This window comes from Rhineura floridana, chromosome 18 (genome assembly GCF_030035675.1).
Source record: "Rhineura floridana isolate rRhiFlo1 chromosome 18, rRhiFlo1.hap2, whole genome shotgun sequence".
Lineage (NCBI taxonomy): Eukaryota > Metazoa > Chordata > Lepidosauria > Squamata > Rhineuridae > Rhineura > Rhineura floridana.
In genome coordinates this window covers 22,587,213-22,601,027 of record NC_084497.1, presented here as the reverse complement: position 1 = coordinate 22,601,027, position 13,815 = coordinate 22,587,213, and the positions used below count along the sequence as shown (strand labels likewise).

Genomic DNA, 13,815 nt, shown 5'->3' with positions numbered 1-13,815 from the left:
TGTGTGTAGATACAATAGATAGATGCAAAAGTAACTGCTTTGCATTTATGCATCACATTTCGACCCTGTTCTGCAATATTACTATTTTACAACAATCTCCATGTTTTGTTTTTACTTCAGTGGCTTAGGTTGATTCAATATATGCATTACTTCCCACTTAAAAAAAAAAAGTCCCAAAACAATTCACAGCCAAAGTGAAAACAGCAAAACCAACTGCGTAAACATGTTATTTTTTTAAAAAAAGATGTAACAGTTTATTTGTTACATTTATATCCCAACTTTCCTGCAAGGAGCTCAAGAGGGCATCCCACCCTGATAGTATAATGTAAAAATTGAAATACAGTAAAACTGAACAAAAAAACCTCTCAGAAATAGAGTATAAAGAGCATAATACAGATTGTAAAAAAACATCATTAAAACATGAAAACGCAACACGAAAACTGTAGAAATAAAATAGACTAATTTGGAAAGCCTGTAGAAGTAAGAAAAGTTTTCCACAAACGTTGGACATAACAATAGCTCCGTCTGCACTATGCATGTTATCATAGCACTTTAAGCAGTAATGGCTTCCCCCAAAGTATCCTGGGAGTTTGTGAAGGGTACCAAGAGCTTTGAGGAGACCCCCTATTCACCACACAGAGTTACAATTCCCAGTGTGGTTGAATAATCAATCCCTCGTCCCATGATGCCCACTGGGTGTGACCTTGGGTCAGTCACTATATCTCATCCTAACCTGCTTCGCAGGGTTGCAGTAAGGATAAGATGTGTAGGGGGAGAGTCATGCAAGCAACCTTGAACTCTTTGGAGGAAAGGTGGAGTATAAATCTAATAATAACAATAAGATGATGAAGTTGTCTGAGGGAGCAGGAGACTTCTTGAATGGCTAAGGGTATGGGAGTGAAGAGCCGGAGGACATACTAGAATATCAGGGGTGTTTGTGGGGAGGCAGCCAAGACTGTGGAGGATTTTGAAGATAAGGACAAGAAACGTGTGCACAATTCTGGGAGTGCAGCATAATCCAATGTAGGGATTTAAGGAGGGTGTCACTTGGACTACATACAAACCATGCATTGATTCCACTATTATTCCACTTTAAACCATCATGGCTTCCCCCAAAGAATCCTGGGAAGTGTCATTTGTGGAGGGTGCTGAGAGGAGATCCATATTCCCCTCACAGAGGGACTGAGTGTTAAACCACTCAGGGAATTGTATCTCTGTGAGGGGAACTGGAGTCTCCTAATAACTCTCAGCACCCTTCACAAAGTACACTTCCCAGGATTCTGTGGGGGAAGCCATAATGGTTTAAAGTGGGATAATAGTTGAATAAATGCATGGTGTGAATGTGGCTCTGCTCAGAGCGATGAGAGAGGGAAATGGTGTTTGGCCGCAGAGTGTTGGGATGGACGTGAGCAGGTGAAGGGGAGGTGATGATGGATAGATCAGGGCCTGTGAGATTTTTTTATACCACTGTGAGTTGGGATTGTTTGCAACAGCCTTTCCCAACTGGATGCCCTCCAGATGTTAAGATGACAGATCCTGTTGTCTGTGCTTGCTGGGGCTGACGGGAGTTGTAGTTGAACAACATCTGGATTCTTCAACTACAGTTCCCATTGCCCCAGTGGCAAAGGCTACTATACAAAACGTTTATGGGCTATGATAACAATGGAAGATTTATGTAACTAATGTTGACAGTGAGGACATTGAACTTGTCAAAGATTATCAATATCTCGGCACAGTCATTAACCAAAATGGAGACAATAGTCAAGAAATCAGAAGAAGTCTAGGACTGGGGAGGGCATCTATGAGAGAACTAGAAAAGGTCCTCAAATGCAAAGATGTATCACTGAACACTAAAGTCAGGATCATTCAGACCATGGTATTCCTGATCTCTATGTATGGATGTGAAAGTTGGACAGTGAAAAAAGAGGACGAGAGAAAATCAACTCATTTGAAATGTGGTGTTGGAGGAGAGCTTTGCACATACCATGGACTCCAAAAAAGACAAATAATTGGGTGTTAGAAGAAATTAAACCAGTCTATCACTAAAGCTAAAATGATGAAACTGAGGTTATCATACTTTAGACACATAATGAGAAGACATGACTCCCTAGAAAAGACAACAATGCTGGGGAAAACAGAAGGGAGTAGAAAAAGAGGAAGGCCAAACAAGAGATGGATTGATTGCATAAAGGAAGCCACAGACCTGAACTTACAAGATCTAAACAGGGTGGTTTATAACAGATGCTCTTGGAGGTCGCTGATTCATAGGGTCGCCATAAGTTGTAATCGTCTTGAAGGCATATAACAACCTCCCCCCCAAAATCAGTTTTTTAAAAAAGTTAATAGTGAATGAACCAGCGCCCCCAAGTGGCTGAGAAAGTCCAGGTAGAGTTTGTTTATTTTTTATTTATTTATTTTATCAGTGTGGTGCTTCTTTAATTGGTTAGAATCATAGAATCATAGAATAGTAGAGTCTGAAGGGGCCTATAAGGCCATCAAGTCCAACCCCCTGCTCAATGCTGGAATCCAAATCAAAGCATTCCTGACAGATGGCTGTCCAGGTGCCTCTTGAATGCCTCCAGTGTCGGAGAGCCCACTACCTCTCTAGGTAATTGATTCCATTGTCGTATGGCTCTAACAGTTAGGAAGTTTTTCTTGATGTCCAGTTGAAATCTGGCTTCTTGCAACTTGAGCCCATTATTCCGTGTCCTGCACTCTGGGACGATCGAGAAGAGATCCTGTTACAAAAATGGTAACAGATTACAAGACTCTGGAAAGGGATGGCAGAGCCATACCCCATAGTGAGGCCTAAAACAGGGGCAGCCAATATGGTATCTTTCATATTTTTATTTATTTATTATTAAAGTTATATCCTGCCCTTCCTCCTAAAAGGAGCCCAGAAGGGCAAGCAGCAAGTGATAAAACTGTTAAAAATGTCTTTAAAACTTCTTTTTGGTCTGTTCCTGTTTTAACAATGTTTTAAATTACTTGTTTTTAACAGTTTTACTGATAATTTTTTGTTTTGCAAAGCTCTTAAGAGGTTTTCTACAATCAATTGCTATATAAATATTGTCAGATAAAATAAATAAAAACAATTCCAATGCAGATACAGACTGAGATAAAGGATTCATAGAAGAGGAAGGTCTTCAATAGAGGAAGATTTCATATGATTTCTGACACCAGTTTTAAAGATATTGTTGGACACCAACTCGCATCAGCCCCAGCCAGCATGGCCAATGATCAGGGGTGATGGGAACTGGAGTCCCAACAGCATCTGAAAGGCATCATGTTGGCTAAGATACTAGGAAGGGAGAAGAAGGTGATCAGAAGGAGTTAAAATGGTGTGTGTTGAACACTGTAAACAGCTTTGAGGATCTGATGGCCAGAAAGCAGGATATGCATATCATATCTCAGTTGGGTTTGAAATTGTTGCTTATATATGTAAAAAGTAAATGTACTGCCTTCAAGTCAATTCCAAGTTATGGCGGCCCTCTGAATAAGGTTTTCATGAGGCTGAGAGGCAGTGACTGGCCCAAGGTCACCCAGTGAGCTTGATGGCTGTGTGGGGATTCGAACCCTGGTCTCCCAGGTTGTAGTCCAACACCTTAACCACTACACCACACTGGCTCTCATGCTTATATATGAAATTGTTTGAATTGCTTTGTGTATACGAAATTGTTCTATATGTATATATTTTAATTGTTGATTATATTTATTGTCCATTTGCTTAGAGATGTTTCTATAGGGGGTGATTCGTAAATGGAATTAAATAAATAAGGAATAAGAATTGCTTTTATGCTCATATTTCTTCACCTTTCTCCATTAGAAGATTCCAGGGTGGGGTGTGCAAAAGTGTGAATAAAACTATTCACACAACATATAAATGCAATATTTTTTTAAAAGTCCCAGTAGCAAGATTAAAGGCAGGCCAAAAAATATATTTATTCATTGTATTTATTTCAGCTATTTATATGCCACTTAATCACAGAAATTTGTAAGCGGTATACATAAAAATTATGAAAAATGTGCAATGGATGATTTAGATCAATGAAAATTAATCGTAAAAATAGATTTTGTTTTTTTGTTTTGGAATAGAAAGGTCTTTGTCAGGTGCCTTGATGTTCAGCAGGGAGGGGGCCTGTCTAACCTCAGCTGGAAGGGAGTTGAACTAGGCCCACAATAAAACTAAAGAACTCATTGCGGCAGGCTGTGGGTCAGCGGTAGAGTATTTGCCGTACATGCAGAAGGCCCTCGATTCAATCCCCGGCATCTCTAGGTAGAGCTGGGAGGATCCCCCAAGTCTGCAACCTTGGAGAGCTGCTGCCTGTGAGTGCAGAGAGTATTGAGTTAGATGGACCAGTATGACTCAGTATAAAACACCTTCCTGTGTTCCTAAGGCAGTTCTGACTAAAGTGTAATCTAAAATGTGTGGGCAGATAGGAAGGTTTCTTAACCTGGAGCTTCAAAGATTGTAAAGAGTCTCCCTTTTTTGGGGGGGGGGGAGCTTGCAATTTAAAACAGGGGATCCCAAACTGTGCTCCCTGGATCACCAGTGGTCTGCAAGCTTCATTCAGGTGGTTCCTGGCATCTTGGTGGGCTTGTGGTTGAAGATGGGAGATGGCAGACGGCACATCTCATCGCGTTTTTCATAACAGTTTTATATTGGATTTCTGTTGCTTTTTTCATTTCTTATATTATAAACGGAATTCCAGTTGTAATGCTATAAATTGCAGTGTATAAGAAACAAAAGCAACAATAAATATTGCAATTAAGAATCTTACAGCATCTGGCACAGCACGTTTCAGTTGCTACCACCAGGCAGGAAGGTCATGAAGTGCTCCAGCAAAACCCTTGGCAATTCTTAAGGTCTGGTGGTCAGGAAGGAAGTTTTGGGAGCCCCTGCCCTAAAAGAATCACAGCACCTTGCATTATTGCAAGTAGCGCTTTTGCAGTTTTAAGAAGTCTCAGGGCTTGTTTAAATGAATGTTTTCAGATTTACCTCTTCCTACCCTTAGGAAAACTACCAGTCGGTTTACAACTGGCAGTATGTCCATTGCTTGTACTTCTGGTGTCGGGTCCTAAGCACCATCTATCCGAACGACGTCATGGAGCCCTTGATTTACCCTTTGACACAGGTCATCATTGGCTGCATTAAGTAAGTCGCTGGAGATCTTGTTCGTTTCCAGTGTGTTGAGTTTGCTTCCTGAAATCTATTTATTTTGTTATTGCATGTATATCTCTCCTTTTTCTCCAAGGAGTTCAAGGCGGTGTACGTGTTTCTCCCCCCTCTTCATTTTATCCTCGCAACAACCCTGCGAGGTAGGTTAGGCTGAGAGTTGGCAGGTGGCCCAAAGTGTGAGAATTTGAACAGAAGTCACCATAGGAATAGAATAGGATGTAGCTGCTCTTCATTGAGAAGAGACTGTGCAATGTGTTCTCACAACAATCCTGTGAGGTAGATTAGGCTGAGAGTTGGCAACTAGCCCAGTGAGCTTCATGGTCACGTGGGGATTTGAACTCTGGTCTCCTAGGTCCTAGTCTAGCATTCTAACCTCTATGTCATACAGTGTCTCAAAATTTCAAGTTCACTGCCAACATATATTACCTTGGGAAAGGGGATGGATGAAAGGGGGGGGGGAGAGTGCTGGGGGCACCTGGTTCTTTGAGTCCAGGGAAGGTGCCTATGACAGTTCTAGCTGGTTCAGTGGGCCCTTTGGATCAAGTTCCACAGGGTTCTTGCCTCAGTCTCCATGAGCTCCTGATCAGTAGTCTTGACCTTGGAGCCAGGATCCTGGTGTACCTCATTATCTCAGCTGGCTCCCCCCACTTCAACTCCAACGCCAACACCATGACATTCTTTGTGGTTACTCTGCTCATGGGCATTTTATGCTATGTACCACAGAGGCTAAGAACAGGGGTTGGCAAACTTTTTGGTCCAGTGAGCACATTTGGAATTTGAACCATGCTGGACCCTGCAGCCTTCATCATAGGCCTTTCTCTGTGTGCCCTACCTGAGGGAGATGCAGAGGGTGGCTACATGAGAACGGGCCTTTTCAGCAGTGCCCCCCACCCCTGTCTGTGGAATTCTTTTCTCAAGGAGATGTGCTTGATCTATTTTGTAAGTGCCAGACCAAGGCCACATTCAAACCATACATTTATTCCACTATTATTCCACAGTCATGGCTTCCCCCAAAGAATCATGGGAAGGGTAGTTTGTGAAGGATGCTGAGAGTTGCTAGGTGACCCCTATTCTCACAGAGCTACAATTCTCAGAGTTCTGTGGGAAGAGGGACTGACTGTTAAACCACTCTGAAAATTGTAGCTTTGTGAGGAGAATAGGAGACTCCTAACAACTCTTGGCACCTGTAACAAACTATCTTTCCCAGGATTCTTTGGGGGAAGCCATGACTGTTTGAAGTGGAATAAATGTGGAATAAATGTCTGGTATAAATGTGGCCTAGACCTATTGGTACACTTAGGCCTTTGGTTAATAAATATTGCCTCCTATGGTGGTGCACATTTTTTTAGTGGGGTGGGTAGGTAGGACTTGTCCATATTAATATGGTGAGCATTTTATGTATTTTGTATTGTTCATTGTTTTTATCCCCCCCCCGGTTTTAAATTGCTTTTACATGTTGTATTTTATCTTGTCAAGTTGCTTTGAGATGCTTGTATAAAGCAACTGATCAATGTAATAAATAAATGTAGAAGGTGCCGCAGGTGCCAGTCACAAAAGGGCTGCCAAAATCAGAGCTTGGAAAAGTTACTTTTTTGAACTACAACTCCCATCAGCCCCAGCCAGCATTGCCACAATGTGTGTGCCTTCGTAAATGTTTGGACATCCTTACCTTGACTGAATGGCACATTTGTCTGGCCACTTACTTGGGGGATGTGGTCGAACAGTGAATCTAACCCCTATATATGTGCATTGCAGGTGAAATGATTGTGGGATCCCAGGAGCAGAGCTTGGAAAAGTTACTTTTTTTAAACTACAACTCCCATCAGCCCCAGCCAGCATGGCCACTGGATTGGGGTGATGGGAGTTGTAGTTGAAAAAAAGTAACTTTCCCAAGCTCTGGGCAAAATGGCTACCACATCTAAAAGAGCAGAAAAAAGACAGGAGCCCCCAAATTGGTGTGGGTATGCCCCCCTCTTATCAGCTCCTTAATCAGTGAGAGTGAGGGGAAAGGCACCTACATCGAACCCTACCACAACTTGCCCGCAGAGAGCAGCTCCTTGCAGTTCCCTGCTCATAACGGAAGTGTGGGCATCCAGTCTGGGTATCTGATGAAATGTGGGCATGTTTAAGGGTGTGTATTTCATGTAGGAGAGACTGATTCAATACAAACAGGAGCTGAGCAGGAAGAACAAACAGACTCTCAAGTGTTGTGGGGTTTTGAGGGGATATTTAGGCCACATCTGCCCCTCACATTTAAAGCACAGTATTACCTTCCACAAAGAATCCCGGGAACTGTCATTTGTTAAGGGTGCTAAGAGTTGTGAGGAGATCCCTCTTCCCCTCACAGAGCTACAATACCTATAGTACACTGGGAATAAAGAGGGATCGACTGTCAAACTGCTCTGGGAATTGTAGCTCTGTGAAGGGAACAGGGGCCTCTTAACAACTCTCAGCACCCCTAACAAACTACAGGGGGAAGACGCCAGTGCTGTTTCAAGTGGTACAACAGTGCTTTAAATGTGTGGTGCAAGTATGGCCTTATTAAGGTCGTTTGCAGGTACCATGGGAGGTGCTGAGAGGCACACTGGCAACCTCTGGGCTAAAGCACCAGAAGCCAGCACAAGCGTCAAGTATGCAGGACAGGTGATGGCCCCTGAAAAATAGCTAGACTTGCTGATGCTCTACGTATTTGGGCAAAACGGTATCTGCCTGAATAGAAGACTTCTGGGATTCTTGTTATTTAAAACACACAAAACACATGCACGGACATCAGCTGATTCTGTGCTTTGGAACCATTGGTGGCTAATGGGCGTGCAGTGAATTTTCCAAAACTTCAGCAGTCTCTTGAAATCCTGTTAGGGTCATGTCCAGATTGTAGGTGCTTCCCCCTGTTTTTTTCTCTCCGAAGCCCTCCTCTGCTTAGGCTCCAAGGGCTCCTCTGAGCGTTGATGAAGATAAACAGGTTTAAACGATTTCTAACGCTTGCCTCTCTTCCCCCTTCAATCTCTCTCTTCGCTCCCCCCCAACCTCCCGAGACGCCTTTCCGTCACTTAAGTGGGGCTTTTAATTGTCCTGCAGACGAGTCGTGGCATTTTCCACCTGTCTAGGCAGATAAATCAGCTGTCTTGGACACCTTCTGGAAATCTCAGCAGGGCTCCGGGAGAAACAGGAGTGGGGAGTGAAAAATCTGTACACGCCGTACATTTCAAGCAAATGGCTTCCCCGAAAGAATCCTGGGGCCTGTAGTTTGCCCTCACGCAGCAACAGTTCCCAGCATCCGTAACAAACTACAGTTCCCAGGATTCTTTGGGGGAAAGTCGTGTGTTTTAAATGTACAGTCTGTACACAGCCTGGAATTTTGCTGCTGACTGTCACATGCAGGTCCTGAAGTGATGCGCAACAGCGGTTTTTAACAAGCCCGGAACGCCTTGATAATAAGGGGTATTTGAACCACTGCTTCCCCTCTGTATTTTGTACCTAGAATAAACTATGCGTCCTGATGTTAGTTGTGCAAGCTTCTAAAAATACAAACAGGTCTCACTAGCACCAAGGTTTAAAAGATGCAGTGGTATAGAGGAAGGGGACATAGCTCAGTGGTTAGAACGACTGCCTTGTGTGCAGAAGGACCCAGGTTCGATCTCTGGGTAGGCCTGGGAGAGACTCCCTCACTGATCTACAATTCCCAGAGTGGTATCGTTCCTTCTTCTGAGAGCTGTAGCTCCATGAGGGGAACAGGGGACTCCTCGCAACTCACGACACCTTTAACAAACTTCCCAGGATTCTTTGGCGGAAAGCCATGACTGCTTAAAGTGGAATAAATGTATGCTGTGAGTGCGGTCCAGGCTAATTTTCCTCCTTTGCCATTCGTCCAGAAGATGGCGCTTTGCCCTAGAGAAATACCCAATGCTCAGGCAGAAGAAACTGTGGGGAGCGAAGGAAGAGATTGCCGCCCACTGGAGCTCTGTGGCTTCAGGCGGGGGCGAACCAGGGCGGCATTTTAAAATGTGCTTAACCAAGATAACCAGGCAGCGCAGGGGTTGGCGACAGAAACTGGAATCGGCTCCTTTCGCCCGCTGCCTCCAAAGGCCCCACACTTTCTGGGGCAGGGGGGCTCTCGGGAGCCTTAATTTCCTTTCGGTTGACAGAGATTTGGGGGAAGAGAAAGGAGGGGTAGGAGCCAGCCTGAGGGTTCAAGGGGGCTCTGTGTGTGTGGCTGCCAGAATTTAGCTGTCATTGCTTAATAAAAAATGTAAATCTCTTTGCCAAGAACAGGTGTGTGTGCGGAGTTAGGGCTGAGAGTCTGAGGGGGGTTGTCTCCCCAGGTTAATCACAGATACGCTCTGCTGCCCTCGATTGTTTTCTCTCTCTTCAGATTTTCTGTGGTAACTTTTTTTAAAGAATGCAGTTAGTTATGAGGTAAATTTTGCCAAAAATAGTTTGCTCCAGAATATCCACTGAAGGGGGGATTTGATCATGGCTCATTTCGCACAACCCCCCCCCCATGCTACACTCAAACACGACACTCTCCACAACATAATGCTGGCATTCTAGTATGACATTTTAACGAGCTTTTTCTTCCCTACATATAAAAGCAACAACTACAGCTTATAATTTTCAGTAAGCCTTTTAGCAAAATTAGAAAAGAGAATAGGAAGCTGCCCTTTACAGAGTCAGACCACTGGTCCATCTAGCTCAGTCTATACTGACTGGCAGCAACTCTCTGGGGCTTTAGACAGGTTCTTTCCCAGCCCTGCCTGGAGATGCCGGGGATTGAACCTGGGACCTTCTGCATGCAAAGCAGGTGCGCTACCCGTCAGTGCAGACAAAACCAAGATGCACCAATGGTCTCACTCAGCGTAAGGCAGCTTGCTGTGTTTATCTAAGGGAGGGGCTGTAGCTCAGTGGGAGAGCAGATGTTTTGCATGCAGAAGGCCCCATGTTCAACCCCTGGCATCTCCTGGTAAGGTTCTGATAGATTCTATGCCTGAAACCCTAGAGAGCAACTGCCAGTCAGTGTGAGCAATACTGAACTAGATGGACCAGTGATCTGAATCGATATAAGGCAGCGTCCTTTGTTCTTAAGGCCCTACGCACACCATACTTTTAAATGACTATTATACCACTTTAACAATCATGGCTTCCCCAAAGAATCCTGAGAGTTAAGGGTGCTGAGAGTTGTCAGGATACCCCTTTTCCCCTCAGAGAGTGACAGTTCCCACTCTGGGAGGAAAATAGGGGTCTCCAAACAACTCTCAGCACCCTCAACAAACTACACTTCCCAGGATTCTTTGGCAGAAGCCACGACTGTACCAGAGTGCTTTGTGGGTCATTTGGTCCAGTGCTTGGTCAGGCAACAAGCCGTCCTGATGCATACTTTATTCCACGGTTGTCCCTCACCGCTGGGAAGTTTTTAAGCTGGCTGTCGCCTCGGCAAGCTCTCTGAAATTAATCGCCTTGGTTTACAGTAAATCTATACCTTTTAACAGGTTTATCCCCCAATCAATTAATTCCTGTAGAAGGCTTTCGTCATCCCCCTTCGCTGGTTGCCAGGTCTCGGGCGTGGAAGTAGATTTATTTCCATAATGGATCCAGTGATAATTATTTCACTATTTGGCGGGTGGGGGGGCGGTTAGGGTGAAAGGGTGGTGTGTGATTTATATGGTGTGGCTGATGCAGTTTCTCACTCTCTCTGGTTTTTTACAATCTCAGCAGTCGTCTAGGAGTTGGGGGGCGGCAATGTGATGGGATTTTGCTTCTCAGAACCAGAGCAGTGATCCGGGGGATGACTTTGAAAAGTAGCAAGGACTTGGGGAGGGGAGGGCTACAAACAGCAAGAAAGGTAAGCTTTTACCCTAGCTCTCTAGATTGGTTTAACCAGAGCAGGGTTTTTTTCCTGTGATGGTAACCCTTGAACTCCATCTCTGATCTGTTTACACCAGCAGGGAGGAATCTGTGGCCCTCCCGATGTTTCTGGACTCCCAGCTCCCATCAGCCCTGACCATTGGCCATGCTTGCTGGGGGCTGATGGGAGTTGGGAATTCAGCATCCTCTGGAGAGCTATCGGTTCTCCATCAATGAAATCCAAGGCAGCCACTGATGCAGGGAGATTCCATTTTGGATGGTCCTTCCAGGAGCTTTTAGTCCAGGAATAGGGAGCCTGTGGGTGCCCTCTGGAGGTTGTTGGATTTCAGCTCCCAGCAGCCCCAGCCAGCCAGCATGGCCAATGGTTGACCCCTGGAGGGCAAGTTCCCCACCCCTGTAAATTCAAATACATGACTTCACCCAAACCTGCTTAGCGTCAGCAAGGTTGCTGCATCACGTGCTTGAAGGCAGCCATGCTTTTAATTCCTTAGATCTCATCCCTAAGTGAAACGAAGCATTAAGTATGCATAAAACTGCACTTTGCTTGCATACTTCCATTGTTATCAGTGACCCCCATCTCTCGCCCATCTGTTGTTACTAGTGTTGTGGCATAGTGGAGACACTGTGAATTCAAAGGCTTCAGGGGCACTCTGTGTAAGACTCCTGTCACTGCCAGTATTCAGACTTCTTATCTCTTCTAGTCCAGGAAGCCGCTGTAGCTCAGTGGTTAAAGCTCCTGTTTAGCATGCACCAAGGTCTCTAGTTCAGCTCCCAGCATCTCCCGTTGAAAGGATCAGGTTGCTGATGATAGAGGGAAAGCTTTTTGGCTGTTTTGAACCCTGCAGAGCTGCTGCCAGCCAGAGTAGACAATACTGCAGGGCTGGGAAACATTTTTTTCAGTCTGAGGGCCACATTCCAGGGCAACCTCCTGGGGGCCGCATGCTGGTGGTGGGCGGGGCCACCCGGCAAGAGTGGGCAGAACAGCGAATGTAAATTTTAACTTTTATACTGTAGGTTACAGTACACACACACATGGTCATACACCCCTCTCTATCCTCCATCCAGAGAAGGGTTTGAGGGCATGTCCCACTTTCGCTGTTTCATACAGTTCAAAAACACTCAAGAATGGTGCAAAGCAGCGACTATATTAGGAGTGTGGCCTGGGGTTAGTTCTGCAGGCTGAATAGAGAGGAGTGAAGGGCCACATTCGGCCCCCGGGCCTTCGTTTCCCCACCCTTGCAATGCTGGGCTAGATGTGCTAATAGCCTGACCTGGTATATAGCATCTCCTGTCAATGAGTTTTGCTGGAGACCTGACTTGGTAAACTGAGCCAAATCTAGCCAGGGTCTGATAGTTGCTGACATCATCGTCATTATCATCATAATTATTATTATTATTTTTTGTGGGATGCATTATTCGCTTGGTACCTGAAGGCCTCTAGCGACTTAAAACAAATTACAATCACAGGGATAGGGTGGTTCCTGAAAACATACATCTCGGGTGTCAAAGGCCAGGGAAAGAGGTGCGTCTTTAGCATTCACCAAAAACTGTACAGTGAAGGTGCCAGGTGCACCTCTGTGGGGAGGGAGTTCCACAACTTAGGGGCTGCCATAGAGAAGGACCCCTCTGGGCCACCATCTCCCAAACATATGAGGGTGACGAAACTACTAAGAAGGCCCCTGTGATGTTCCTATATTAATGTATATATGGTAAGTGTTGTTGTTTTAGAAGATACATGGTAAGTGGAGTGAAAGAGGGGGAGTGAATGGGCAGTAGAATGCGAGATGATTGGCTGAGTGTTTAAAATGGCTGAATGTATAAAAGGAAGAGTGAGAGTGGAATAGGGGGGAGAAGAGAAAGAGTGGATTGCTTGGTGGGGTTTAGAGAGTTGTTTACCAGGAGGGAGGTGGAGTTCGGATTAGTATTGAGTAAAACCATATGCTTATGTGCCTTAAGAAGAAATCTTGTTAATCTTGTTAGCTTTGTTATCTGTAATAAATACTTAATTTGGTTTACCAAAGGCCTGATCCTTGGCTGGGGTTTCACAGACCAGAAGGGAGGGTAAGGTAATGACCAAGGCTGAAGGGGAACTGTAACAAATGGTGGCAGCGGTGAAGAGAATAACAATACCAGTATTCAGAGTCTCTGGGAATACTAGTATTGGGACGTTACTGGTGGTTGCCTAGCAGGGGGATCTGTTGAGATCTGTGCTAGAGCGGATAGGTAAACCATAAGAGAGTGCGGTCCGGACTGGATATCCCACTTTTCCTCCAAGGACCTCGAGGTACCTTACAAATACGGTTCTTCCCCTCCCTGTTTTATCCTCACAACAACTCTGTGAGGCAGGGTAGGCTGAGAGACAGTGACTGGCCCCAAAGCCACCCATGGCGCTTCATGAGCACCTTGAATTGGACCTGGCAATGAACTAATGGCGGGAAACTCTACAGTAGGACCAGAGTTTTAATTCTGGGATGGCTGCGGCTGGTGTTCATTCTCGCCTCTCTTCTCTTTGTCCCTGCAAGGCTGGTGCCCACGGCTCGTTTCTACCCCCTGCGCATGCACTGCATCCGGGCTCTAACCCTGCTGTCGGAAAGCACGCGGACATTCATTCCTGTCTTGCCTTTTATCTTGGAGGTGAGTCTTGTTTACGTCGCTGTGCCTGGCATGTTAACAGAATATAAAGCAACTTCCTGTGTTCCTGTGACATTAGCTGGGCAATGTAGAAGAGTTCTGGAGGACTCGAAAGCATGAATGCTCGTATGTGATAGTATTGT

The 13,815-nt window shown here is 45.1% G+C and overlaps 1 protein-coding gene across 1 annotated transcript in view; it reads left to right on the top strand.

Annotated features, from left to right (window-relative positions):
- The window catches only part of NOC2L (NOC2 like nucleolar associated transcriptional repressor), a 123,056-nt gene that overhangs the window by 71,825 nt on the left and 37,416 nt on the right, over window positions 1-13,815 (top strand). The window contains exons 13-14 of the mRNA XM_061601279.1: window positions 5,016-5,155; window positions 13,564-13,675. Coding sequence (XP_061457263.1) covers window positions 5,016-5,155; window positions 13,564-13,675 — 252 coding nt within the window. The remainder of the gene's footprint in view (window positions 1-5,015; window positions 5,156-13,563; window positions 13,676-13,815) is intronic.